The sequence below is a fragment of the Larimichthys crocea genome, unplaced genomic scaffold, assembly GCF_000972845.2.
Source record: "Larimichthys crocea isolate SSNF unplaced genomic scaffold, L_crocea_2.0 scaffold377, whole genome shotgun sequence".
Classification (NCBI taxonomy): domain Eukaryota; kingdom Metazoa; phylum Chordata; class Actinopteri; family Sciaenidae; genus Larimichthys; species Larimichthys crocea.
Window position 1 is genome coordinate 66835 of NW_020854952.1, and position 26600 is coordinate 93434.

Consider the following 26600-nt stretch of genomic DNA (forward strand, 5'->3'; position numbering starts at 1 on the left):
TGTATAATTAATTTTGATAGGGAAAATATTTGCAGAAAAAGTTGAATAATTTGTAGAATATTAATAGTAGAATGTAGAAAAGTAATAGCAGGAGTGGCATGAATGAGCTGAATCTAGTGGTATAATTTTTATTTTTGTGGGACAAAATTTGTAGGAGTAGTTACGGGACAAAAAACGTACGGAAGAAGAAAAATAATAAAGATGTAGGATAACATTAGTGTGGGCGCCCTTTAGGCACCCACACCAATAAGCGCGGTGGATAACATAGTTTGCGCCTTGCACGCACACTCAATAAGCGCGGTGGATAAATGGTAAATGGACTGTACTTATATAGCGCCTTTCTAGTCTTCCGACCACTCAAAGCGCCCTACACTACATATCTCATTCACCCCATTCACACACATTCATACACTGATGGCATTGGCTACCATGTAAGGTGCCAACTGCTCATCAGTTTGCGGATCCTCACCATGGTGTTATACTGTTGTTGTTTTTCTATTTATTGTATATACTTTTTCTTAAATTTAAATTTGCCTTTACTTTTTATATTTTATGTTCTATATATATTATTTTATTTATTTTATATTTTTATTTTATATTTGGATATTGGGCTGCTCCAGGACCAGGGGAAACCAATTTCGTTTCATCCCATGTTTACATGTGTTGTAATGACAAATAAAACTCCTTGAATCCTTGAATCCTTGAATCTAACCATTCATACACATTCACACACCGATGGCACAGCCTTCAGGAGCAATTTGGGGTTCAGTGTCTTGCCCAAGGACACTTCGACATGCAGACCGAGGATCGAACCGAGCCGAGCCGATCATCTGATTAGTGGACGACCCGCTCTGCCTGTGAGCCACAGCCGCCCTGGATAACATATAGTGTGTGCCTTGCACGCACACTCAATAATAATAAGCGCGGTGGATAACATATAGTGTGCGCCTTGCACGCACACTCAATAAGAATAAGCCCGAGAGGTTTTAAAGAGTGTGCTCCTTCAGGCACACTCAATAAGAAGAATAAGCCCGAGAGGTTTTAAAGAGTGTGCTCCTTCAGGCACACTCAATAAGAATAAGCGCGGTGGATAAAATATAGTGTGCGCTTTCAGGCACACTCAATAATTTCTAAAGAAATTTTGAGTGTGCCTGACTCTGGCCCCATCGCCCCCATACATTATTACTGACACTGCTCAGCAAATTCACTACTAGAAAATTCCCGCAGAAATTTTGAGACTGACGAGTGGGCTGTTGCCTGGTGTCTGTATTCAAAAAGCACACCTCAAATAGTCATTTTTAACGTGTTTATTTAAACACGGGAGCAGCTAGCGCTTACGCAATTAACATTAGCATGTTAGCATTAGCTTCTTAACATTAGCATGTTATCCTTAGCATGTTAGCACTAATGCGCTAGTAGTTAGCATTAGCATGTTAGCATTACATTACATTACATTGCATTTAGCAGACGCTTTTATCCAAAGCGACTTACAGAGGAGGACATAAGCTGAGAAAGGTGTAAAGGAGCACAGAGTAGTTGTTAGTTTTGTTAGTTTTGTTAGGCAGGGAAGCAGTCTCGAAATAGAAAGGTTTTTACAAGTTTTTTTAAAAGGTAGAAAGGGATGTTGCTGTTCTTGTAGCCGTTGGTAGGTCATTCCACCATTTGGGGACGACCACAGAGAAGAGTTTAGAGTGACCTCGCCATGCGAGAGGCGAGGGTACAACTAGACGGTTTGTATGAGCGGAGCATAACGCCCTGGTCGGGACGTGAGCCTTTAGTAAGACGCAGAGATAGGCAGGGGCAGATCCTGGTTTTGTAGGCTAGTGTCAGAGTTTGTGTTTAATTCTGGCAGCTACAGTGCAGGTCGCTGAAGAGTGGGGTGACATGTGACCTTTTGGGTTGATTGAAAACCAGTCGCGCTGCGGCATTCTGGACCATTTGCAAAGGTTTGATCGCGCAAGCAGGTAGGCCAGCCAAGAGGGAGTTGCAGTAATCGACGCGGGAGCTGACTGTAGCCTGTATCAGGAGCTGAGCGGCATATTGGGTCAGGTACGGTCTGATTTTTCTAATATTGTACAATGCATAGCGACATGACCTCGCTACGGAGGAAATGTGCTCAGAGAGAGAAAGACGATCATCTAGTATGACGCCCAGGTTTTTAGCAGCATGGTTAGGGGTAATAGTGACAGTACCAATTTTCAGGTTGATGTCATGGCAGATTGATCGGTTTTTGACAGATTAAGCTGGAGACGGTGGTCTTTCATCCAAGTTGACAGATCAGAGAGCAGCGATTTGAAGAGATTCTGCGGCTGCATCGACATCTAGCGGAGAGAGACTGTTGGGAGGGGGAAGGGCAGCAGCGACGACTGAGGCGAAGTGGGTGGCAGACAAGTTGCGGAGATTGCGTCGAGAGGTGGTCATAGGTTGAGGGGTGGTAGGTAGTTCTGGGAGGGAAACCATGAAGTGGATGAAGAAGTGGTCCGAGGTATGTAATGGTGTGACCATTATGTCATCAGTTTTGCAGTTTTTGGTAAGGATGAGATCCAGTTGATTGCCGTTTTTGTGAGTTGGGGGAGTTCTGACTAGTTGCATGTCAAATGAGTTGATGAGGGATAGAAAGTATGTGGCGTAAGCTTTGCCTAGATGGATGTTGAAATCACCGAGGACCAGCAGCGGGCACTCAAGTTCAGGGATTGAGGACAGTAGCGTGTCTAACTCATTGACGAAGTCACCCAGAGGTCCAGGAGGACGGTAGATGACGATCACTGAGCATTTGACTGGAGTTATGACTTTGATTGCATGGTGTTCAAATGAGCAGTAGTTGGTGTTGAGGAGCAGGGGAGCATAGTTCCATTTGTTGTTAACCAGGACCCCAGTTTCTCCTCCTCGCTTGGAGAGGGGGGTATGAGAGAAGGAGTGAGCCGTGGAGAGTGCTGCCCGAGTGGCGGTGTTTTCGGTTTTAAGCCAGGTTTCGGTGAGGGCCAGTAGGTCCAGGGATAGACTGCTGGCATAAGCCGGGATAAAGTCCACCTTGTTGACAGCTAACATTAGCATGTTAGCATTACCATTAACATGATAACATTAACATGTTAGCATTAGCATGTTAGCATTAGCATGTTAGCATTAGCATGTTAGCATTAGCATGTTAACACTTTGGGCACCCACACCAATAATAAAAATAAAGGGCAGCCACACTAATAAGAATAAGCTTGTGAGGTTTTAAAGTGTGCTCTTTCAGGCACACTCAATAAGCGTGGTGGATAATATATAGTGTGCGCCTTACACGCACACTCACTTGGCCAGCAATCCTTCCTGTTCGAGGGGAGGTCTCAGCATTTTCTCTCAGTCTCTGAGAGACAGCAGTCTGTAAAGACATGCTATTTGCTAACATTAACGACCAATGCTAAAATTATTGCTAATTAAAATTAGCTACTAGGAATTAAATACATGTTAATTGCTAACATGATAATGTTAACATGCTAATGCTAGTTAGCATTAGCCACTAGGAATTAAATACATGCTAATTTTAACATGCTAATGTTAATTGCTAGCGTGTCAACGCATCACCATTAACATGCTAATGTTAATTGCTAGCGTGTCAGCGCATCAGCGCTAACTGCTAACGCGTAAGTGCTAACTGTTCCTGTGTCGAAATAAACATGTTAAAAATGACTATTTGATGTGTGCTTTTTGAATACAGACCCCCGGCAACAGCCCACTTGTCAGTCTCAAAATTTCTGTGGGAATTTTCTAGTAGTGAATTTGCTGAGCAGTGTCAGTAATAATGTATGGGGGCGACGGGGCCAGAGTCAGGCACACTCAAAATTTCTTTAGAAATTTTTCTAATCTTATCTAGCCTCACTTTATTGAATGATGTGATACTATTAAAAAATTTTTAAAAATGAGACCTCTATGGTGCAGTGGGAATTTGCAGAATGATATCTATTCCTTTTTTTGGAGGTAGATTAGGGAAACATGGGCTGATGGTACAAACAAACTGGCGAATCTGGAGATAGCGAAAAGGTTAGAGCGCTGTAAATTAAACTTGGTGGAGAGAGCATCAAATGTGGCAAAAGTACTATCTATATAGAGATCACTGAATTTACTTAAGCCTGCCTTCTGCCACTGGACAAAGACATGGTCTAATTTGGCTGGGAGAAAGACACGATTATTGCAGATGGGACTATAAAAAGAGAGAAGTCTGTCAGATTGAAGTTTTTTCGAAATTGTGACCAAATTTTTAAGGTTGAGATTACAATCGGACATAAGGAGTATTGTTCTGTTACACACACAAAGCAGTTTGAATATAGTCACTTAAATACTTAATCTTCAGTGTCTTTATGTGTTAGTCACATGTACATACCTAATATGTCCTAATATATATTTTCTTTGATATTCCTGTAGTTTTGTTTTTATGGACAGGGAATGGAATTTCTCTCTTTTAAGATAATCCTTCTGTGATCAGGGCGGTTGATGATCCATTTGGCCTTCATGGGAGGCAGCTTTGATCTGGTGCAGAGCAGTTTTCACCACCCTCTGTAATGCCTTATGATTGGAGGGTGGTAAAATTGCCATACTAGGTGGTGATGCAGCTAGTCAGGATTTTTTAAATTTTTATATATATATAGTGCACCTATATTATCCTGAGTCCATGTTGAACATCCCCAGCATGGTGAGGAAGAAGAGCCATTTCTTGCTGTCTTTGTGGTAGAATGAAAAGTGTCTTGTGTGTTCTGCCACCCATCCACTCAGGATAGTTTACAGCTCAGCTCCCTTGTGTTCCATAATATTCTGGACACTATTTTATGAAGGCAGATCCTGATACAGTTTACAAAACGCTTTCCTGTGAGCTAACTGGCCAGTGGGACACAACTATTGACTGCACGACCATCAACTTGAATCAACGAATCTGTATGGTTCTGAAGTAATAATGGCACAGAGAATACAGTACATTCATCAAAAAGAAAAACATAATGATGCATTTGACTTGTTCTCATTTAGGTATTTTTTAAATCTCCCTACCTCCTCCCTGGCAATGGTCATGTTGTCCTGGACATCTCCAAAGACAGTAGGTTGGATGAAGTATCCTCGGTCTGCAGCCACTCCTCCTCCACACATCAACTTGGCTCCCTCTCTCTTCCCACTGCTGATATAGCCAAGAATCTTATTGAATTGCTCCTGATCCACCTGGACAGACCATCACAGCGGGAACAGCAATTAAAGTGTGCCTGCACTGAAAATGTTCCTGAACACATTATGCGTTCCAACGTGCCAGTGAGTGAGTGTGTCTGTTACCTGAGGTCCCTGCTCAGTCTTTAAATCAAAAGGGTTTCCCACCACTCGTCTCTTAGCTCGCTCAACACTTCGTTCCACAAATTCGTCATAGATGTCTGCTTGGACATAAGTTCGAGAGCCAGCACAGCAACACTGGCCTTGGTTGAAAAACAGGGCAAAGTGAGACTGCTCCACTGCATCGTCCACTGAATAAGAAAAAGTCAAAGACAACCAACAAATGTCAATCTGTGACTTTTATATCTACAGACGTTGCGGGTCCTCTTCCGCGCCTGCCATGTTGAACCACTATGTTTCTACAGTAGCTTAAAACGGGAAAGCTAAACACTGGCTCTACATAGGGACTGTGTTTTCCCCCAAATTTTAGGGCCACCATAGATTCATGCCAGGAAGGAGAGGGTGAGTTGAGGAGGTCACAATCAGCAACTACAAGATGAATATGACTACAGCACATATGGTATTTTACATCTTTGGAAACATAAACAGAATACATACTGTTGGCGTCAGACAGAATGATATTAGGACTCTTTCCTCCCAGCTCCAGAGTCACTTTCTTCAGGTTACTGCTGCCTGAAGCTTGCTGAATTAGATGACCCACCTGAAGGACACATATTTTAGTACTATAAAACTGTCAATCAAGTTACAAGTTACTAAGTTACAATTGGGCATTAGCCAAACTTTCAACAATCAGAAAGAAGGTTGTTAACAGAAGGGTAAAAAGTCCTTTCATGGAGGGCTGCAGTAGTAGTAGTGATAATACAGACTACAGTACATGGTGAAAACATGTTTCACATATTTTGTGACATTTCTGACTTCTTGCCTTTACTTCCATTTACTTTACTTGTCTCCATGACAGTGACAGCTGACCCAGCAGAGAAGCACAGTGGCCATGTCACACACTACTCACTTTTGGATGAAACTTAAAATGCACAGGTGAACTTCATTTGACCTTCTCTAAACTTTTTTTTTTTTTAAAGATTTTTTGGCCTTTTTGAGCTTTATTTGACAGAGACAGCTTGAAGAGTGACAGAAATGTGGGGAGAGAGATGGGGAATAACACGCAGGAAAGAGCCACAGGTCGGATTTGAGCCTTTTGTACAAGGGTCGGATGCTCTACCAACTGAGCTAAATGACACCCACGATCTTCTCTAAACTTCTGAATGTACATGTCCAACTGTTCAATGTTTCATGTATGTGTTGCCTGAGATCAGGTGTTTGATTATGACCTGTCATAATTAAACTAATTGGGCTATGTGAATCAGTCAGATAACCATGTTAATGGGTAACCTTTACCTACTAAACCAAATTGGCAGCCATAAAAAACATTAATCATTGTCAGTAAATGGTTTAAGTTAAGTTCACACATGTAGAAGAGAGGTAAACAACTGCAGGCTATGTCATGAGCTGAATGTCGTGGGCCTTTAGGGCAGTTTTCAAAAATATTTAAAATGTTGGTGGAATCCTGTAATAAGTCTGTTAATGCAGAAAAGGAGTTCTGAAATTCTTGCACTCCCAACCTCACCCCTTCTATTCTCACGGAGTTAATATCCCTCTGAACTTTTTCCAATTCAAAGTGGAAGTAAGTATGGTTCTGAGGTAATCCAGGTGTTTAGCCATTTCCACTTGTACTTTGCTTTGAGCTTGTTCACACAGTTGTGACAGCTTGAATTTCCTCTATATTATGCTCTTGATTTCCTAAGGAACCTTCCTATCCTGTTTGCCAAATTTGAGAAGCTCAACTAGTCTGTGTGTCTGCGTAGTGTCTGCATACAAAAAATGTGTAATAGAAGTTGATAATCTTTATTATTGTTAATTTTTTTTACACAGTCAGTGTTTATCATCAAAACTTTGTGTGTATTCTCAAGGTGTAACAAATGTTGTTAAATGTATTTCTCTATAAAACATTTGCATATTCTATATCTGTGTTTGACTGATTGCTGTCTTCTTCTTCCCTGCCTTAGCTTGGCACATTGCTGCATTTGTTGTGTCAAGTGAGTTGAGATCCCTGATCCGCTGACACAACGGAAAAGTTAAAATAACAACCTGTGAGACAGATGACAGAGTGTCTCACTGTCTGGCCTTGCAAATGGGGAAGTGAAACCCCCCAGCAGACGGCCTGAAAATGGGGAATGAAGGGACTTTTCATTTATGCCAGTAATGTTAAGCCTTTGGACATTTAAAAAAATATATATGAGTGAGTAATGCATAAAGATAAAAATGAGCTAAGCTAAAATGTGATTAATGATGATTCTGTGTTTAAACAAATGCAAAAATGAACTGTTGAAATGAGTGTAACCATAAGAAAAGATTGTGATTATAACTGAAGATTCTGACTACTGGAGATTGTGAAATCATTGCAATAAGTTGGTAGCTAAGGTAAAAAATAATAACTAAATCATGCTGAGGGGTTGAGGAAGCGAAACTTGAGCAACCAGTCTGGAGAAAGGGTAAGAAGGGGATGAGAGAAGCAAACAGGAAACATCTGGAGGGACAAACAGAGAGGATGAACTATGACAATCACCACCTAATATGGTTGGACTCCAGCAAGTGACTCATTGTAGCCTGGTAGGGGGAAAATCCAACAAACGGGGAGTATAAGAGCCACTGCACAACGGAGATCGGGGTTATCCTCGTCAGCCGGCACCCAAGTTCGAGACATGCTGGACGACAGACCAAAACGGGAGCATTGAATCTACGGACTTGGACACCAAACCACAGAGAGGGAAGATGAACGGCCCAACATCGCAAGAGAAGAATCCGGTGAGCCACAGCTGGCAAGAGGGAGCCGAGCCAAGGAGGATAACCACCCCCAAACCAGCTGTGGGCCTCAACTGGACCAACCAGAATTCTTTTCGTGTTCCTCCTGCCGAAGACAGACTGTGGATGTCGGGGACTTTCTGGGCTTTGGACGAAGCCAGGGACTCTCGATGAAATCCAGCAGTTTGGCAGTCGTGAAAGGATTGGATCGACTGATCACTGCTTCACCCTTTCCCTCCCTCTCTCCAAATTGGACCAACCTCAGTAACTCAGCAACAGCCTTCGTATCAGGTTATCAAATTTATTAATATAAGGATAGTGATTTTAGAGGATAGGAGTAATCAAATCTGAATGAATTAAACTGTATGCTTGCCCTTGCTAAACTTTGCAATAAATATATCCACTGCAGTTAAAGATTAAGTTGTGGACCTCACATTTATGACATCTCCTACAGGGTGTAATCATGAGGTATAGTGTGTTCAACATCAAATAAGGGTCTAATAGGTTACTCTAGCCCACTGAAATTAACAGACCCTTGGGGCTCACTGTCCGAGCCACTAAAAAATATCCTAGCACCATACCAAGTGCACAGATCAATGAGAGGAGAGCTGCCGTGAACGTACGCGGCTAGTGTAGTATTTGGCCCACAGGGGCTATTCGGTCAGGTGCTATACTAGAGTAAGCAGGGTAGACGTGCGGATGAAGGCAGTTAGAAGCTAGGCGAATCTCCTCGCCACCAGCTTAAACAGTCCTCTAAACCGTCCCGATAGGGTAAGACCCACGGGCTTGAGGATCGGACCCGTGAGACGGAGAGCTGGGCCGAAACCACCTGTACAGGGGTAACTCGGGATCTAACAGTTGGTGCATTACCACCATCTGCCAACCTGTGGAACAGCATAAAACAATGGGCAAGAATGTGTATTACTTCTTCCACTTGCATGTGCTCAACGACATTATTGTTTGTTCATTTCAGTACAGCTTTGTCCATACCCCACTTTGGGATTGTTTCCCTAACAAATAAATTCTTCCACCATACTGCAATGAATGGTCCTACCTCTGTGGAGCCAGTGAAAGCCACCTTGTCAACATCCATGTGTTTTGCAATAGCAGCACCAGCGGATGGTCCCATACCAGGCAAGATATTCACAACACCTTCAGGAAAACCCACCTGGAAACAGAACCACATTATTGTATTGTAAAAAACAAAAACATGATCTTGAAGTTCATTTTATAATCACATATTTTTCAAATTAACTGATGCAGTTAAGTATAACATAATGGAGTACCTCTTTAATCAGGCTGGCTACATAGAGTGCTGTGAGTGGTGTCTGCTCTGCAACTTTCATCACCACAGTGTTACCAGTGGCAAGGGCAGGCCCAAGTTTCCAGGCCTGCATCAACAGAGGAAAGTTCCACTGCAGATAGAGAAGGAGAGAGAGGACCCAAATATGGTCACAGTACACTTCTGTTTAAGGACTATTTGTTTAATTTCCTATTCACTTCAAATGAAGCCTGTTTAACAGACAAAATGCAATAGGTTTCTCCAGCAAGCTCTGGCAAATCTGCAGGTCAGAGTTCACGATTGTTCAACTTTGCCTAGACAGATGTGCTTAAAACCAACTGTACTGTTCTAACTATGTGTTATACATCCAGTGTGTAAACATAGGTAAACAGCAAGCCAAACTCATTTTTCACGAGCCAGGAAGCGAGCACCTTGCTCCTTTATTTTCCAAACATGACAGGTGAAACACTGAATAGAACTATAAACAAAAGTGAGAAAATATCTCTTATTAGCACACTAACACAATAGGCTAAAATGCTTCTCGATTAACATTAATGCTAACAAAGTAATTTACTGCTATCAAAACAGATATACAAAAAAAAAACTTTTCTTCTAAACAGAAAATACATGTAAGACAGTCAAACTTGTGCTTTAAGGTGGTGAATGACCAAAACTTACAGCCATTGCCACTCTCCAAATATCAAGAATCTTTATTGTTCTAACAAAATGTGACTGTAGCTCAAGGAAAAACAAACAGTTTGAAAAAACAGAGCCAGTCCATTAAGGCAGTGGGAATGTAACTGGAACTGTAAAAATTCTATATGTAGCGAAAGACAGCAGCTCAGTCATTACATAAAGAAGCCAAGAATGGCTTTGCTTGCAATTCTTTTTGTAATGCTGTTATCACAAATCATAAGATAACGAACTAGATAGATAGCAGCTTAATTATTAACATGCTGAGAAATGCTAGCTTTTTATGGCTGTAAATACAAGAGAATATCTTTGACGTTGTCTAGGCTTAACTATAGTGAGATTATTTTAGCTGGTGATTTTAACTGAGATTGGCTCAACCCAGAATCTGATGATTTTAAATCTCTTTGTGGTTCCTTGAACCTTCCACAGCTGATTAACTCCTCCACCTATCCAAAACCAAAGTTCCCAGAATAAGTAATACGAGATTTATGTCATAGTATTAATATACTCAAAGTGCTTCCACTACACAGTAGTGTAGTAGTAACCAGGTTTATGCATTCAATATTAATAAAGACATTTTTTTTGCCCAAACCCAACAGCCAAAATGAACGCAGTCATTTTGACTTTATTAGTACTATGACATAAATCTTATTACTTGCTTCATATTAAATTTGCTAGTTAATTGATAGTAATTCAGTAATTGATGGAAATTTCCAATGTAATTGAAATGCATAAGTGGCCTAAATATTTTTTAAGTGCAAGTAGCATCGCAAATTTCAGTTCCTTGTGGTTCCTATAGTCTCCAAAAGTAGACTGGGAGCCAAAGCTTTAAGCTATTAAGCTCCTCTTCTGTGAAAGAAACTGGGTTGGAGAGGCAGACACGGTCAATACTGTTAAAAGGAAGCTTTTTTCTCCACCACTGTCGCCAAGTGCATGCTCATGGTGGAACTGTTGGTCTCTGTAAATAATATTATAAAAAATACGGTCTAGACCTGCTCTGTATGGAAAGTATCATGAGATAACTTTTGTTATGATATGGTGCTATATGAATAAAATTGTTTGAGCAGAGCTGCTGAACAGCTTGAATATGCAGTAGGTAAACTACTCTTCTGTTATAGTGTACATGTTTTGTAAAGAGCTGATATTTATCAAAATCCAACTACAGGACCTAATTGCTTCATATCTCCTTCCCTCACTGTTTAGTATAAAAAATGAATAATCTGCAGATTTTTTACACCAGAAATTTCTGTTAAACTTTAGATGCAGTGAGTTTACATTTATCTTTATTTAAGGATCTTTTTTCTCTCTGCCCACATCCACCCACCACCTGCCTCACCGGTATTATCTGTCCACAGACTCCGATGGGTTCATGTCTGGTGTAGCAGAAATAATCTCCATCAATGGGAATGGTCTTTCCCTCCCATTTGTCAGCCCACCCTGCATAGTACCTAAACACAACACAGCTAGTTTAGACATGTGTTTCTACGATATCTGTGCTTACAAAGTTCAAAGCAGAGCTACTTTATCTTACTTATGTCTATCCATGATGTATATGTCTTATCTATGAGACACTAAAGACTTGGATATATCAGTACCATCCAGCTAGATGAAGACAAAAAGTAACAAGGGAGTGTAGGGAAAGCATACATACAAGTTTTTAAAGTTTTAAAATGCCATAAAACACTTTGTTGTGCATTTGTTACCTGAAACATTTCACCACATTGGGCAAATCTACAGTGTAGGAAACAGCGTATGGCTTTCCATTGTCAAGAGTTTCCAGTTCCTGTAGAAACACAATAGCAATTTTACATGGTATGAACAGTACAACACTAATCCAGTTGTGCAATATTTTTGATTTAATGAGTTTCCAAAAATTACCGAAAAATATACAATATCATTATTAGAAGAGACTTTTTAAAAAGAAGAGATGTGTATTGTGTGTGATTCTACAAATGTGTTAGAGAGGCCTCTTCAGTGTTCAATAGTACTACTTTATTAAACGCTAGTTCATAGTTCTTCCCAGAAGTCTCTTAATTCAAGTAACATTCCTATAAGCAGTATTTCTACTCATGTAACTGACTAACTCATCTTTGCTTTTTGGCTTATTCTCTAAATGATGTGCAAAAAGAAAGAATAAGCAGAAATTGAAATACTAGACAGTCAGTATTGTAAATTCTGTATTGTTTTTGCTTCATGATAAAACTGGTTCAATTGTGTTTTATATTAGGTGTTTTATCTGAACATTGATGTAAACAATAAAACATGCAGGCTCATGTAAATAAGAATAAATGAAAGCAGCCCCAGTCTTTCCACACATGCCTGTATGGTAGTGTTTTGATATGTAACCACGACTCACAGCAAGGTAGGCAGAATCTCTCTCAATGGTATTGGCCAATCGGTTTAGCAGCAGGCCACGATGAGAGGCATCCATCCGTCGCCATGGTGACCCCAACCTAAAGGCATTACGTGCTGCTCTTACCGCCTTGTCTACATCTGCCTGGACATATGACAAAACATGATTAACTTGGTGAGTTTGTACTTTCAAAAGGAATACCACTGCAAAAATGTGGAATTTGTAAACACACAAATTCTGTGTCGTGCTTTCAATATCTCTTAGCTCTGAAGCTCCAAGGCAAGGCATACATTTTAGTAGCTTAGCTTTCCAGCTGATGGCTGAGAAGGACGTTGGCTGTTGGCATTCAGCCATATTTCCTGCTAAGGGAGTTTTCCCGTGTCTTTGCGATAACTGTTACATCCCACCCTCGGATGATGCTTCAGTAGCCTGTATGCTCCTTCCAATGTAGTGTGACAGCAGCAGACATCGCACGCACAGTCCCTCCTCTTCATTTCTGGAGACTTTAGTCATGCTTCCCTGTCCTCCCCTCTGCCCACCGTCCCCCAATATGTGAAATGTCACACCAGAGAAAATAAAACTGGATTTACTGTATGCAAGCGGAAAGGATGCATACAGTTCTTCACCTCTCCCCTGCTTGGACATTTAGATCACAAGCTTGTCCATCTGCTTCTGCTTTAGATAGCTGTGGTAAATCAACAACAGCCAACCAAAAAGGTATGTGCAGAAATGGTCAGGTGAGGCCAGTGAAGCACTGAGTTTTAAAACCAAGTGCTCTGGGAAGCTGGGAAGTGCTCTGCAGACCACATGAGGAGAATACTGACAGCTTGACCAGCTGTACCAGAGGTTACATCAATTTCTGTACAGAGAACACTGCCTACAAAGTCGATATGGTGTTTCTCTAACAACAAACCCTGAGTGACCAGTGAACTAAAGACCCAAATAAATGAAAAGAAAACAACTTTTAGTTCTGTGGACAAAGAAGAGCCTAGAAGGGTAGAGAAAGAGCTTAAAATGGAGATAAAGAAGGGCAAGGATAGCTATAGGAGAAAGTTGGAGGAACACCTTCAACTAAACTAAATAGAGAGATCTAAAAAGGAATGAGGTAACACCAGGTCACGTGTGGGCCTTGAGGTCCTCAGCAGTATTAGATGTTTGGCTTTGACTAGGTGCCAGCCTATCTTAACACTGTGGTGGCCAGGGTCGAGGAGGCCTCTTGCTGCCTTCCTAGACATAATAAATAGCTGGCCGCTGACGTTCCAATCTGCGTAAACAGACATCTGTGTCTCCAGACTAGAATGTGTTGACAATGACACCTCCATGAGTAAAGACATTCTCTTTGACTAATTCTGGGCATCTAGTGTTTGTGTGTTATCATGGGGTTTAAAGTCGATCCACCAGCACGAGTTGAGACCGACTGGAGCACTTCTGATGTACAGATGTAGCAACTCAAAAGTTCCCGTGTTTCCGTGACGGGGCCGTGACTGGTCCTTGGCTGGTCCTTGACAGGTCCTTTGCAGGTCCGTGACAGTAATGTAATTCCCCGCGATGACGTAGTCAGTGAGGGCCCAACTGGAAACGCCCCTAAGCAGCCTGGGTGAAAACCAGCTGCAAAGCCTCATTTGTCCACGGGGAGGAGCAGTGATGTTCCGTTCTCACCGTAGACTGTCTAAAGCAGGGGTGCCCAAACTGTTCCACAAAGGGCCGGTGTGGCGGCAGGTTTTCCTTCCAACCAAACAGCAGCACACCAGACTTGACTCATTTAATCAACTGATCTCACTCTCAACTGATCAGCTGAGACAGAGCACAGTCATGGATGTGGCTAATGGTTCAAAGGATCATCATAATCCGTTCATATCGCCCCCCACAGCACCAAGTGTTCCGCGGATCGGTTGATGGAAAAAATAAAAGTTGTGATAAGATAACACTGAGGCAGCGCTGCAGCCCCTCGTATCTGCAACTCTGTCACGCACAACAACAACATGCCAACATAAACTTGTTATTAAAGAAAACTCTGGTCCAAGCCTGTTGGTGTGGCCCTTTGGGCACCCATGCCAATAATATATATAATATAGTGTGGGAGCCCTTTGGTGAAGAAATGTGTCCTTGAGAGCAATTCAGAGAAAGGTTACTTCTGCTTTCCTCCAGAAAATTTCCTGCCTTTTTAACATGGCAGTCTATGGGCTGTGGATGGGGGGTTGCTGCTGCATCTTTGCGTTTCCCGCCAAAACGATATATCTGTCAGTTTTAGCAGGCGAATGTGAGTGAGACAACAAATTTTCCTACGTTTCTATATATAAATCGTGTCTGTAGTGGTACTTTTTCAGCCACGGCAGTCGAATACGTTTTATTTTTCACAGATTTTTCTCCCTGCTCCTCACTCTAACTGATAATGTCATCCACTGTAGCACAAACATTCCGCCACATACACACCCATTATAAACCCAGAAATTTGACTAAAAACCTGCTCAACTTTGAGCAGGAATGGCTGTTGAAATGTATTTTTTTTCAAATCAAATCAATTTTATTTGTATAGCCCAAAGTCACAAAGTACATTTGCCTCAGAGGGCTTTACAATCTGTACAGGGAGTGACACCCTCTGTCCTTAGACCCTCGGTTCGAGTGAGGAAAAACTTGCACACAAAACAGGGAACCCTTTTAACAGGGAAAAAATGTGGAAGAAACCTCAGGAAGAGCCACAGAGGAGGGATCCCTCTCCCAGGACGGACAGATGGACAAATCAACACATACATATTGTACAATTACAATGACTGACAAAATGACAATGAATCACAATGAATGAGAAAGAGAGAGAGAGAGAGAGAGAGAGAGAGAGAGAGAGAGAGAGAGAGAGAGAGAGACAGAAGAAATAAGAGAAAGAGAGAGGAGGGGGGGAAGGGGGTTTTTGTGTTGGTTTTCCCCCGGCAGTCTAATCCTATGGCAGCATAACTAAGGGATGACCTGAGCCAGCCCTAACTATAGGCTTTATCAAAAAGGAAAGTCTTAAGTCTATTCTTAAAGGTGTTGACCGTGTCTGCCTCCCCAACCCAGAATGGTAGTTTGTTCCACAGAAGAGGGGCCTGATAGCTGAAAGCTCTGGCTCCCAATCTACTTTTGGACACTATAGGAACCACAAGGAACCCAGCGTCCTGAGAGTGCAGTGTTCTAGAGGGGTAGTAAGGTATTATGAGCTCTTTTAGATATGATGGTGCCTGCCTGAAGAGCTTTGTAAGTAAGGAGAAGAATTTTAAATTCTATTCTAGGTAGCCAATGCAAGGAAGCCAAAATGGGAGAGATGTGATCTCTGATCTTGTTCCTGTCCGAAACACGTGCAGCAGCATTCTGAATTACTGCAAGTCTAAGAGACTTATTAGAGCAGCCTGATAACAAAGAGTTACAATAGTCCAGCCTTGAAGTAACAAATGCGTGGACTAGTTTTTCTGCGTCCGCTTGAGAGACAATGTGTCTGATTTTAGCGATGTTACGTAAGTGGAAGAATGCAGTCCTCGAAATAAATTTGTTTTATATGGACATTAAAGGACAAATCCTGATCAAAACACACCAAGATTCTTACAAGTGGAGCTGAAGGCCAGGGTGATCCCATCTAAAGTAACTAAGTCTCTAGAAGAGAGTTCTGAGGTGTTTGGGTCCAATTACAAGAACTTCAGTTTTGTCTGAATTTAACATCAAAAAATTGTAGGTCATCCAGTTTTTTTATATCCTTAAGGCATGCCTGGAGTTTAGTTAACTGATTGGTTGCATCAAACTTACCAAACTTTGGTATGCATGGAGGATTCATCATTGACGTGAACAAACTGAGATCGATCTAAGAAATACGATTTAAACCAGCTTAGGGCGGTTCCTTTGATGCCAATTTGATGTTCCAGTCTCTGTAAAAGAATTTGATGGTTGGTGTCAAATGCAGCCACAGATCTAACAAGACAAGTACAGAGATGAGTCCTTTGTCTGATGCCATTAGGAGGTCATTTGTAACTTTGACTAATGCGGTCTCTGTGCTATGATGCACTCTAAATCCTGACTGAAAATCCTCAAATAGACTATTGTTATGGAGAAAGTCACACAGCTGATTAGCTACAGCTTTGTCAAGTATCTTAGACAGAAAGGGAAGGTTTGTATCGGTCTGGTTGGCTAATTACCTCTGGGTCTAGAGTGGGCTTTTTAAGAAGAGGTTTAATTACAGCTACCTTAAAGGACTGTGGTACATATCCTGATAATAAAGACAGATTAATCGTATCCAATAAAGAATGACTAACTAGAGGTAAAACATCCTTGAGCAGCCTGGTTGGGATGGGGTCTAAGAGACAGGTTGATGGCTTAGCTGCAGAAATGATTAAAGTTATTTGATGAAGGTCAATGAGAGAAAAACTGTCTAAATACATATCAGGTTTTACAGCTGTGTCCAAGCTTGCTGTATCAGAATGAAGATCAATGCCTGTTGAGGGCAAGAGGTGATGGATTTTGTCTCTAATAGTTATAATCTTATTATTAAAGAAGCTCATGAAGTCATTGCTACTTAAACCTAAGGGAATAGGTGGTTCAGTAGAGCTGTGATTCTCTGTTAGCCTGGCTACAGTGCTGAAGAGAAACCTGGGGTTGTTCTTATTCTCCTCAATTAATGAAGAGTAGTAGGCTGCTCTGGCATTACGGAGAGCCTTCCTGTATGTTTTGAGATTATCTTGCCAGACTAGATGAGATTCTTCCAGTTTAGTGGCACGCCATTTGCGTTCAGATTTACGTGCCTCTTGCTTTAATTTACGAGTCTGCTGGCTATACCATGGTGCTAGCCTTCTTTGTTTAATTGTCTTCTTTTTCAGAGGTGCAATAGAGTCTAGAGTTGTCCGTAATGAGCCTGTAATACTGTCAACAAGATGGTCTATTTGTGAGGGGCTAAAGGAAGTAGACAAGTCCTCTGTTACAGTTCGACATGGCATTGAATTTAATGCTGAAGGAATCACTTCCTTAAATTTGGCTACAGCACTATCAGATAAACATCTGCTGTAGAAGTTTCTACACAAAGGCTTATAGTCCGGGAGTATGAACTCAAAGGTTTCAATGCCATATGAAAGAACAAGATAAAGAGTGTGGTTCAGACAATGAGGTTTATTTACACTTTGACAAAAGCCAATTGAGTCTAATAAAGAGATAAACGCAGTACTAAGAATATCATTGTGATTGTCCACATGAATGTTAAAATCACCTACAATAATTACTTTATCTGTTTTAAGGATCAAGCCTGATGCAAATTCTGCAAATTCTGATAGAAATTCAGAATAAGGACCAGGAGCTCGATATACTGTAACAAATAAAATTGGCTGGGATGTTTTCCAGGTTGGGTGAGTAAGGCTAAGAACAAGACTTTCAAATGAATTATAATTTAGTTTAGGTTTAGGATTTATTAATAGACTTGAGTCAAATATAGCTCCAACTCCACCACCTCGACCAGTACTTCGAGGAACAGTATTATAATGACTCGGAGGAGTGGATTCATTTAAGCTAACATATTCATCCTCCTGCAGCCAGGTTTCAGTGAGACAGAACAAATCAATATCATAATCAGATATTAATTCATTGACTAAGACAGCTTTAGATGACAAAGACCTGATATTCAGGAGTCCACATTTAATTCTCTTATTTTGGACTGTTGGAGATGTTGATTTAATTTTTATTAAGTTTTTATGATGAACTCCTCTTCTGTTTGTTTTATCTTTAAATAATGTCGGTGGACGGGGGACAGACACAGTCTCTATACTAAAGGACTGGGTGGGCAGCTGCTCTAATGGAGGCACAGAGAAGCGTGCAAGACGGCAGCTCTGCTTCCTGGTCTCAACTCTGGGTTGTCGACATGGTTTTGGTCAGCTAATAAACTTGGCCATATTTCTAGATATGAGAGCTGCTCCGTCCAAAGTGGGATGGATGCCGTCTCTCCTAATCAGACCAGGTTTTCCCCAGAAAGGTGTCTAATTGTCTATGAAGCCCACATCGTTTGCTGGACACCACCTCGACAGCCAGCGGTGAAATGACGACATGCGGCTAAACATGTCATCACTGGTCACATTGGGGAGGGGACCAGAGAAAACTACGGAGTCCGACATCGTTTTGGCGTATTCACACACCGATGAAACATTAAATTTATTGACCTCCGATTGGCGTAACCGGGTGTCATTACCGCCGACGTGAATAACAATCTTATTGTATTTACGCTTATCTTTAGCCAGCAGTTTAAAAAAAGATTCGATGTCGCCCGCTCTGGCCCCCGGGATGCATTTAACTATGGCCCCCGGTGTAGCTAACTTCACGTTTCGGACTATGGAGCTGCCAATGACCAGAGTTGGTTTCTCAGCGGGTGTGTCGCTGAGCGGGGAAAATCTGTTAGATACGTGGAGCGGTTGGTGGTGTACCGTAGGCTTCAGTTTGGGGCTATGCCTCCTTCGGACAGTCACCCAGCCTCCCGGCTGCTCGGGAACTACCAGGGGACGGCTAACTGAAGCTACCTGTGGCTGTACCGCACCAGCTACAGGGGACTGGCTAACTATCTGAGCTACTGACTCTTCGGTGGTGCGGTACCGTGCCTCTAAGTCACTGACCCTCGCCTCCAAAGCTACAAATAAACTACATTTATTACAAGTACCGTTATCACTAAAGGAGGACGAGGAGTAACTGAACATGTGGCACACGGGACAGGAGAGAGGAGGAGAGGAGAGAGGAGGAGAGCAGAAAGACGCCATTGTTATAGCTAGGCTAGTTAGTGTGGCTAACAGAAACTGGTGACACTAGCAGATAGTGGTTACTAGAGTTAAGAGACCTGTTCGTGCACAGACAGAACAAGTCAAAGGATAGTGCAGAGATAAGTAGATAGTCGCTGATGTGAGAAATATACAAAAATCTGTTCAGGTGAGCAGAGCAGAGAGCACCATGTCAACAACACCGATAACCGAAAGTGAAAATATGTTACGGGCCTCCCCATTCATTCCCTATGGGAAATTTTTCGCGAATAAATTCGCGCAAAACTCGTGAATCTCTTAGAAAAGTAATAGCACTCGATTCGGGATCAAGATATATAATATGTTGGGGTCCTCTCACCGCTGCGGGCCGCATTAATGTTCGAAAAAGGGCGGAAAATGAATAATAATGCCATGAAACATGCAGAAGAACAATAGTTGACGAGTGCCGAGCTTGCTAGCTCTGTGAGTAGTTGACGAGTGTCGTAGGCAAATTTTTAGAGTGACGAGTGGGTTGTTGCCGGGGGTCTGTATTCAAAAAGCACACCTCAAATAGTCATTTTTAACATGTTTATTTAGACACAGGAGCAGCTAGCGCTTCCGCACTAGGAATTAACATTAGCGTGTTAACAATTACCATGTCTTTAATTTTTAGTGGCTAATGTTAATTAGTATGTTAACATTTGCATTAATTTCAACATTGGCCGCTAATGTTACCAGTTAACATGTCTTTACAGCTAGCGCTAACGCAATGAGCATGTATTTAATTCTTAGTGGCTAATAGTAATCAATAAACATTAGCAGGTTACCATTACCAGGTTAGCATTAACATGTTAGCATTAGCATGTTAACAATAGCATGTATTTAATACTTAATGGCTGATGCTAATTGTTAACGCGCTAGCTGCTCTGCTGTCATTGTCTGTTATTTTAGACAGACAACGCGCTAGCAATTATCATTAGCACGTTAACTTTAGCATGTTAACATGAGCATGTATTTAATTCTTAGTGGCTAATGTTAATTACCACTAGCATGTTAACATTAGCATATTAGCAAGTAGCATGTATTTGGCTATTAGTAGCTAATGTTAATTGCTAGTGTTGACATGCTAGCAATTACCATTTGCAGTAATTTTAACGTTGGCGTCTAATGTTAGGAGTTAGCATGTCTTTAGAGCTAGTGCTAACGCGCAAGCTGCTCTGCTGTCTCTGACGCGCTAACAATTAATATTACCATGTTAACATTAGTATGTATTCTTAGTGACTAAAAATTATGGGCTAGCACTGGCGTGCTAGCAGTTAACATTAGCATGTTAGCATTACCATGTTAACATTAGCATGTATTCTTAGTTACTGAAAATAAGTGGCTAGCACTGACGTGCTAGCAATTAACATTAACATGTTAGCATTACATGTTAGCAATGTATTTAATTCTTAGTGGCTAATATTAATTAATAAGCATTAGCAGGTTACAATTAGCAGATTAGCATGGGCATGTATTTAATATGTAGTGGCTAATGTTAAATGTTAACACACTAGCTGCTCTGCTGTCTTCGTCTGTCATTTTACACAGAAAATGCGCTAGCAATTAACATTAGCACGTTAACATGGGCATGTTTACATTAGCATGTATTCTTAGTGACACTGACGTGCTAGCAATTAACATTAAAATGTCAGCATTAACATGTTAACAAGTAACATGTATTTAATTCCTAGAGGCTAATGCTAATTAGCATTACCAGGTTAACATTAACATGTTAGCAATGATCATGTATTTAATTTTTAGTGGCTCATGCTCATTGCTAACACAGACGGCTAATAATTAGCATTAACATGTTGGAATTAGCATGTAGTAGGTAGCGCTAACACGCTAGCTGCTCTGCGGTCTCTGTCTGCCATTTTACACAGATAAGTTCAAATTAAGCCAATAACTGCTAAAATGGCTGCCACTGGGCTTCTGCCTGCCTGCTCTAAGAGCAGTTACTGCATCTGTTGTCAGTTGGAACGTCAGTTGGAAATCCGGACAGAGAGAGAGAGAAAATGCTGAGACAACCCCTCGAAGAGGAGGGATATCTGGCCAAACCGTATTTCCAATCATTGAACCGAAATGACTGGGAGCATCCTGTGCCCTTCCTGACGTCTACATATTTGTTTTGTGTCGATAAAGTGAAGAAATGTGTCCTTGAGAGCAATTCAGAGAAAGGTTACTTCTGCTTTCCTCCAGAAAATTTCCCGCCATTTTAACATGGCAGTGTATGAGGCTGAGGATGGGAGTTGCTGCCGCATCTTTGCGTTTCTCGCCAAAACGATATATCTGACAGTTTTAGCAGGCGAATGTGAGTGAGACGACACGTTTCTATGTATAAATCATGTCTGTAGTGGTGCATTTGAGGCCACGGTAGTCAAATACGTTTTATTTTTTCACAGATTTTTCTCCCTGCTCCTCACTCTAGCTGATGATGTCATCCACTGTAGCACAAACATTCCGCCACATACACACCCATTATAAACCCAGAAATATGACTAAAAACCTGCTCAACTTTAAGCCTCGATAGTTTAAAAACGGTAACGAGAAAGCAAGCATACCTACGTTTTAAAGTTTAAATGAAGTTTCTCTGTGAAAGTATGCAAGAGCAGTTCATTGTTGAAAATGTCTGTTGAAATGTATTATTTTTCGGGCCTCCCCATTCATTCCCTATGGGAAATTTTTTGCAGTTTTTTGCGAATAAATTCGCGAAAAACTCACGAATCCCATAGAAAAGTAATAGCACGGGATTCGGGATCAAGACACACGTTTTGATATATAATTTGTTGGGGTCCTCTCACCACTGTGGGCAGCATTCATCGGCACTTGTCAACTACTCCCAGAGCTTGCTAGCTCTGTGAGTAGTTGACAAGTGTCGTAGGCACTTTTTTATGGGCTCTTATTTTGAAGGGACTCTTATTTTGAAAGACTTGTCCTGTGTGGGTGTGTGTGTGTGCGTGCATGTGTGCTTGTCCTGTCTGTGTGTGTGTGTGTCTGCCCTGTCTGTCTGTCTGTGTGTGGTATGTCTGTCTGTCTCTCTATCTATGTGTCTGTGTTTGTGTCTGCGAGAGACAAGGATAAAATGGCCGACATTAAAATGTAGTCTTGATACCGCTTTGAATTTTCCTACGTTTTGAGGGTATAAATGATTTCTGTAGCTTCACATTTGTGGCCACAATCGCAGTTTACAAATTTATTTTTTGACGACTTTTTCTCTCCACTCTAGTGATGACATCACGCACTAGCTCTCGAAAGTTCTCACAATACACACCCATTCATTTTTTGCATGGTGGATAACATATAGTGTGCGCCTTGCACGCACACTCAATAATAAAGATTTGGATAACAGTGGGCACCCACACCAATAAGCCCGAGAGGTTCTTGCTCTTTCAGGCACACTCAATAATCAACAGTAACTTTATGATGATCTGCAGAACGCTGGATGTCACAGTTACAAACAGTTTTTAGTCTGTGCGTGATCGCAGCATCACAGTCAACAACAGAACACACTTGATGATCAAAGTTTTTACATCACGTCAACGTCAACATCACGTGTTCATATCTCTGCTGCTATCTCTGCTGCAGGCTCCATCACAATGAAAATACATTGTTTTCTGGTTGTGAATGACCGAACAGTGTGCCGATTTTTTGTGGCTGCCACAAGGAATTGTGGGGCAGCATTACCTCCTTCCCTTTCGTAAAGTATGGTCCGGTGTATCCTATGCTAAAGGAGATAATAAAGGAAGCATTGAAGCTCCTTTTCTTAACAGTTAGAGAATTCTAACAGCTCTTATTATCACTATTCGACTGGACCCATCGTCTCAACCAGACTCTTTATGGCCATAAAGAGTCTGGTTGAGACGATGGGTCCAGTCAAATAGTTAAATTTGCTTAGGAACCTTCTTAACTGAGTGAAATGACCTGGAAGTATTAACGTAGCCGCCATGATAAGTCTCGTTATAACAACTGACCAGGTGAGGAAGCAGTTAAGAAAGATTCAAGACATGTAGGGCCAAGATGGCTCCAGACTGTGAAAAGACTGTGCAGATCAACTCTCTGAGGTTGTTTTGCACATGAGCCTCAGACCTGTGGAAAACCCCATGTTTGGTTCCAGTACCAGAAACTACACACCCAAAAGAACCCAACCACTTCAGACTTGTCGCACTGACTTCCTACTTGACTTTAAAGACCATGGAGAGAATCATCCTGGATCATCTTGAAGCTCTGGTGATCCAAAATCTGGACCCCCTACAATTCACCTAAAAAGTAGGCATTGGGGTGCAGCTGCCACATCCAGAAGTTCTCTGATGATACAGCCATTGCTGGACATGTATCAGAAGTAAATTAGCAGGAGTATAGGGGTGTTGTCACAGACTTCATCGATGGGTGCGATCTCAACAGCCTTCACATCAACATCAGCAAGGCGAAGGAGACGATGATCGACTTCAGGAGGAAGATTCCTCTCTACATCCAGGGAATGGATATTGAGATGTGTGAGATGAAGTATGTGGCAAGGTTTATAATCTATTACAGAAAGCGGCACATACAGGTGGCTTGTAAGTGCAGCTGAAATAAGAAAACAAAATGATCTAGCTGTATGAGAGGATGTTCTCCATATACGTAGGCAAAGACAGTACTTTGACTGGTTAATGCACTGACATCACAAAAGAGTAAAATGTATGTAAAAAATCTCATGACATGAGGTTTACAGAGCAGATTTACATGTTGTAGCAGAAAAAAACATTCAACTTAATTTAGTTTAGACCTCAGTGGGACCTGCCCAGTTCAATGCCCATTTTACCTTAAAGTTACTTTCCAGTTAGAATTTGTTTACCTCATTGGCCTCAGCAACTTGACAGATCACTTCACCGGTTGCTGGGTTGATGGTAGGGAAAGTTTTTCCACTCTGTGCATCCTGCCACTGGTTGTTGATGAACAGCTGAAACAATAAAATGCATCATTATCATTACAAGGGTTGAATTTGTAACAAAACAAACATTTCATTTACATACATACATACATACATACATACATACATACACACACACATACATACATACATGGAGTGAACCTTGATATACTGAATGAAACTTTGAATATATTGAATGAAGTCTGAATAAATTGAATGAAGTCTGAATATATGGAATGAAACTTTGAATATATTGAATGAAACTTGACGTGTATTGACGTCAGACTTCACGGCATTTGTGTAACGTGTGGATGCTATAGCTAAAAGTGATTGACAACGAGTCAGTCCGCTCACAATCTCGTTGCAGCAATATTAAACTATGAGGACATCATTAATACCGTTTTCCTGACAAGGAAGTTCGCTCCCTTTTTAATCGTGGCAGACATAAAACAGGCCAGGCAGCTGTTTATCAGGCCAACCTCAGCATGCCTTCAACGTCACAGGAGTGCCCCACAACACCCAGTGTACAATCTCCACCCGTACACAAGAAAGGGCCCAAGACACTGTATGGTTAGCTTGATATAGTTTTCAGGTGATTTAATGAAGGTAAAACACAGTGAATGGCCGTGCGTAATGGCACTGCTCTCTGACGCGGCACTTCTCCGGGACTGGAGAAGCTGCTGCAGCTACAGGGATTTCATGAACTGAAAGAGAAGCTTTTCATATATTGTTTAAATGCAATAAGAATCATCCACATTCATAGACCCATGCAGGGTCAGCTTTGAGCATGTTACTCACACAGTGGATTCAATCGTTCATTCCATATATTCAAAGTTTCATTCTATATATTCAGACTTCATTCAATATATTCAAGGTTTCATTCAATATATTGAGACTTCATTCAATATATTCAAAGTTTCATTCAATATATTCAAAGTGTCATTCCATGTTATGCTCCATGGTAAACAAGGTTTTTCTTCCCGTCTTCCCGTGGACGTCTTCCAGTGGGGGTTTTCCGTTTTGACTTCTGTTTTTTTATTGGTTTGATTGGTTTACAACTGTTCTGAGGGCTAATCTTTATAAAACTCACCTGTTCAAATGATATTATGGCTTAGAATGATGAATAATTAAGAGCCTGGACACTTTGTTTGACAGGTAGGTGCTGTTACAGATGGCTTGTTTAAGCACCCAAGCATCATTCAGCCCACCCAATGGCTCTCAGAAACTTGTGGGTGACATCACAGAGACTAAATTCAAGTTTATACTGTCTATGGTTAGACACACACACAGACCTTAGACATTGTCTTGTTTTCAAGCCTCAGTATATATATCTTCTTATGTTTCCCGTTTTGCACATTGCACATGCATTGAGATTTATTCAACTTTTTAATCCCAGTCATACTAATTAGAGTCTACATTTTCAATAATTTAGCTGTCTTTCAGCTGCTTACATATTAAAGCCAACTATGCACTTTACCGCAAGCTCACACAACACTCATATAGCATAATCAGCATTCAACAATGACTACATTGTTGTATTCCAAAAGGTCAAGCTCATAAGTTAACTTTGTTTCAAATGAGCAAAACGTTTGGCCTGGATTTGGCATCATAAGAGTCACAGTAGCTGTCTGTAGCCATCTCAAGATGACGTGCGTGGCTGTGTATTTCACCTTATATAATCTCACCTCACCTGACCAGAAAGACGAGAAAGATCAATATCTAGCACATGGAACTCAGCTCTTATCTCGCATGTTTTTCGTCACTTGAAGAAATTTTAACATTAATATTAATGTTAATTCAAATTAACTCATCATTAGTGCATTTACATAGTAAATCCTTTAATTGCAATTACACCAACACACACTGTTGCGCAGTTGGCTAAAGTCCAACTTGTTAACACGCGGGCTAACGTTAACGCTACCTTGTTAAAGTGGACGTCGGGTTGTGTGCTGGGTGCTGGGATAGCAGCCGCCGAGTAGTGACACGCGGTCAGTCGGCTCAGTGTGGGACGTGCCCGAAAAAACACGGTACGGATCATGGTGCTTCGTCCCGGACGCGAAACTCCGAACTAACAACTGCTTGTAACTACTATCAGCCTAACCGGAAAACGTAACGTCATGACGTCAGGTCCTGCGTCGTTCGAGATGACCCAGGCCTGCGCAGAAGTGACAGAGACAGTGGGTACCATACGAGCATAGACATATATACATAGACGCCTCATTGAGCAGGTTGGTCCGATGCTGCGATACGTTAACCTGTCCGCCATATTGGATGTGGCAGATCTGCCCGTAAACTAATAAAAGGAAATGGACTGAACTTCATAAAGCGCCTTTCTACAAAGTGATTTAAGTTAATGCCTCTTATACACCCATTCACACACACACTAATATATCTTGGAAACAAATAGGCACCGAAAACAACGTATGTAACTTTTAAAGTGATGATTATAAATGTTTACTCCTTATGTAAGCACCACGCCTACAGCTACTAATGTGTGTAACACTGTTACTGTGATGATAAATATTAAAATATTTATATTTAACATTTAAT

At 41.3% G+C, this 26600-nt stretch overlaps 2 protein-coding genes across 2 annotated transcripts in view; both read right to left on the reverse strand.

Annotated features, from left to right (window-relative positions):
* LOC104939874 (aldehyde dehydrogenase 2 family member) overlaps nucleotides 1–26217 on the reverse strand; it is a 63193-nt gene extending 36976 nt beyond the window's left edge. Inside the window, exons 1-10 of the mRNA XM_027276417.1 lie at nucleotides 25972–26217; nucleotides 23976–24080; nucleotides 12381–12521; nucleotides 11728–11807; nucleotides 11361–11472; nucleotides 9336–9464; nucleotides 9104–9217; nucleotides 5788–5890; nucleotides 5296–5480; nucleotides 5023–5187 (exon numbers count right to left, since the gene is read on the reverse strand). Of these exons, the coding sequence (XP_027132218.1) occupies nucleotides 5023–5187; nucleotides 5296–5480; nucleotides 5788–5890; nucleotides 9104–9217; nucleotides 9336–9464; nucleotides 11361–11472; nucleotides 11728–11807; nucleotides 12381–12521; nucleotides 23976–24080; nucleotides 25972–26088 (1251 nt within the window). The 5' untranslated portion in view covers nucleotides 26089–26217. The remainder of the gene's footprint in view (nucleotides 1–5022; nucleotides 5188–5295; nucleotides 5481–5787; nucleotides 5891–9103; nucleotides 9218–9335; nucleotides 9465–11360; nucleotides 11473–11727; nucleotides 11808–12380; nucleotides 12522–23975; nucleotides 24081–25971) is intronic.
* On the reverse strand, nucleotides 2210–3292 carry LOC109140348 (uncharacterized). The gene is made up of 2 exons (XM_027276418.1): nucleotides 2460–3292; nucleotides 2210–2406 (listed from the first exon to the last, which is right to left on the reverse strand). Exons 1-2 carry the CDS (start codon nucleotides 3052–3054, stop codon nucleotides 2261–2263), a joined length of 741 nt encoding a protein of 246 aa, XP_027132219.1. The 5' UTR covers nucleotides 3055–3292; the 3' UTR covers nucleotides 2210–2260.
* Nucleotides 26218–26600: the final 383 nt, after the last annotated feature.

Excerpts from the sequence above, each read along its gene's own strand:
- LOC109140348 (XM_027276418.1), bottom strand. The coding sequence starts at position 3,054 with ATGCTAATGTTAGCTGTCAACAAGGTGGACTTTATCCCGGCTTATGCC. Across the intron at positions 2,407-2,459 it reads CCACTTCTTCATCCACTTCA|CGCAATCTCCGCAACTTGTC; the intron begins TGGTTTCCCTCC and ends ACCACCTCTCGA.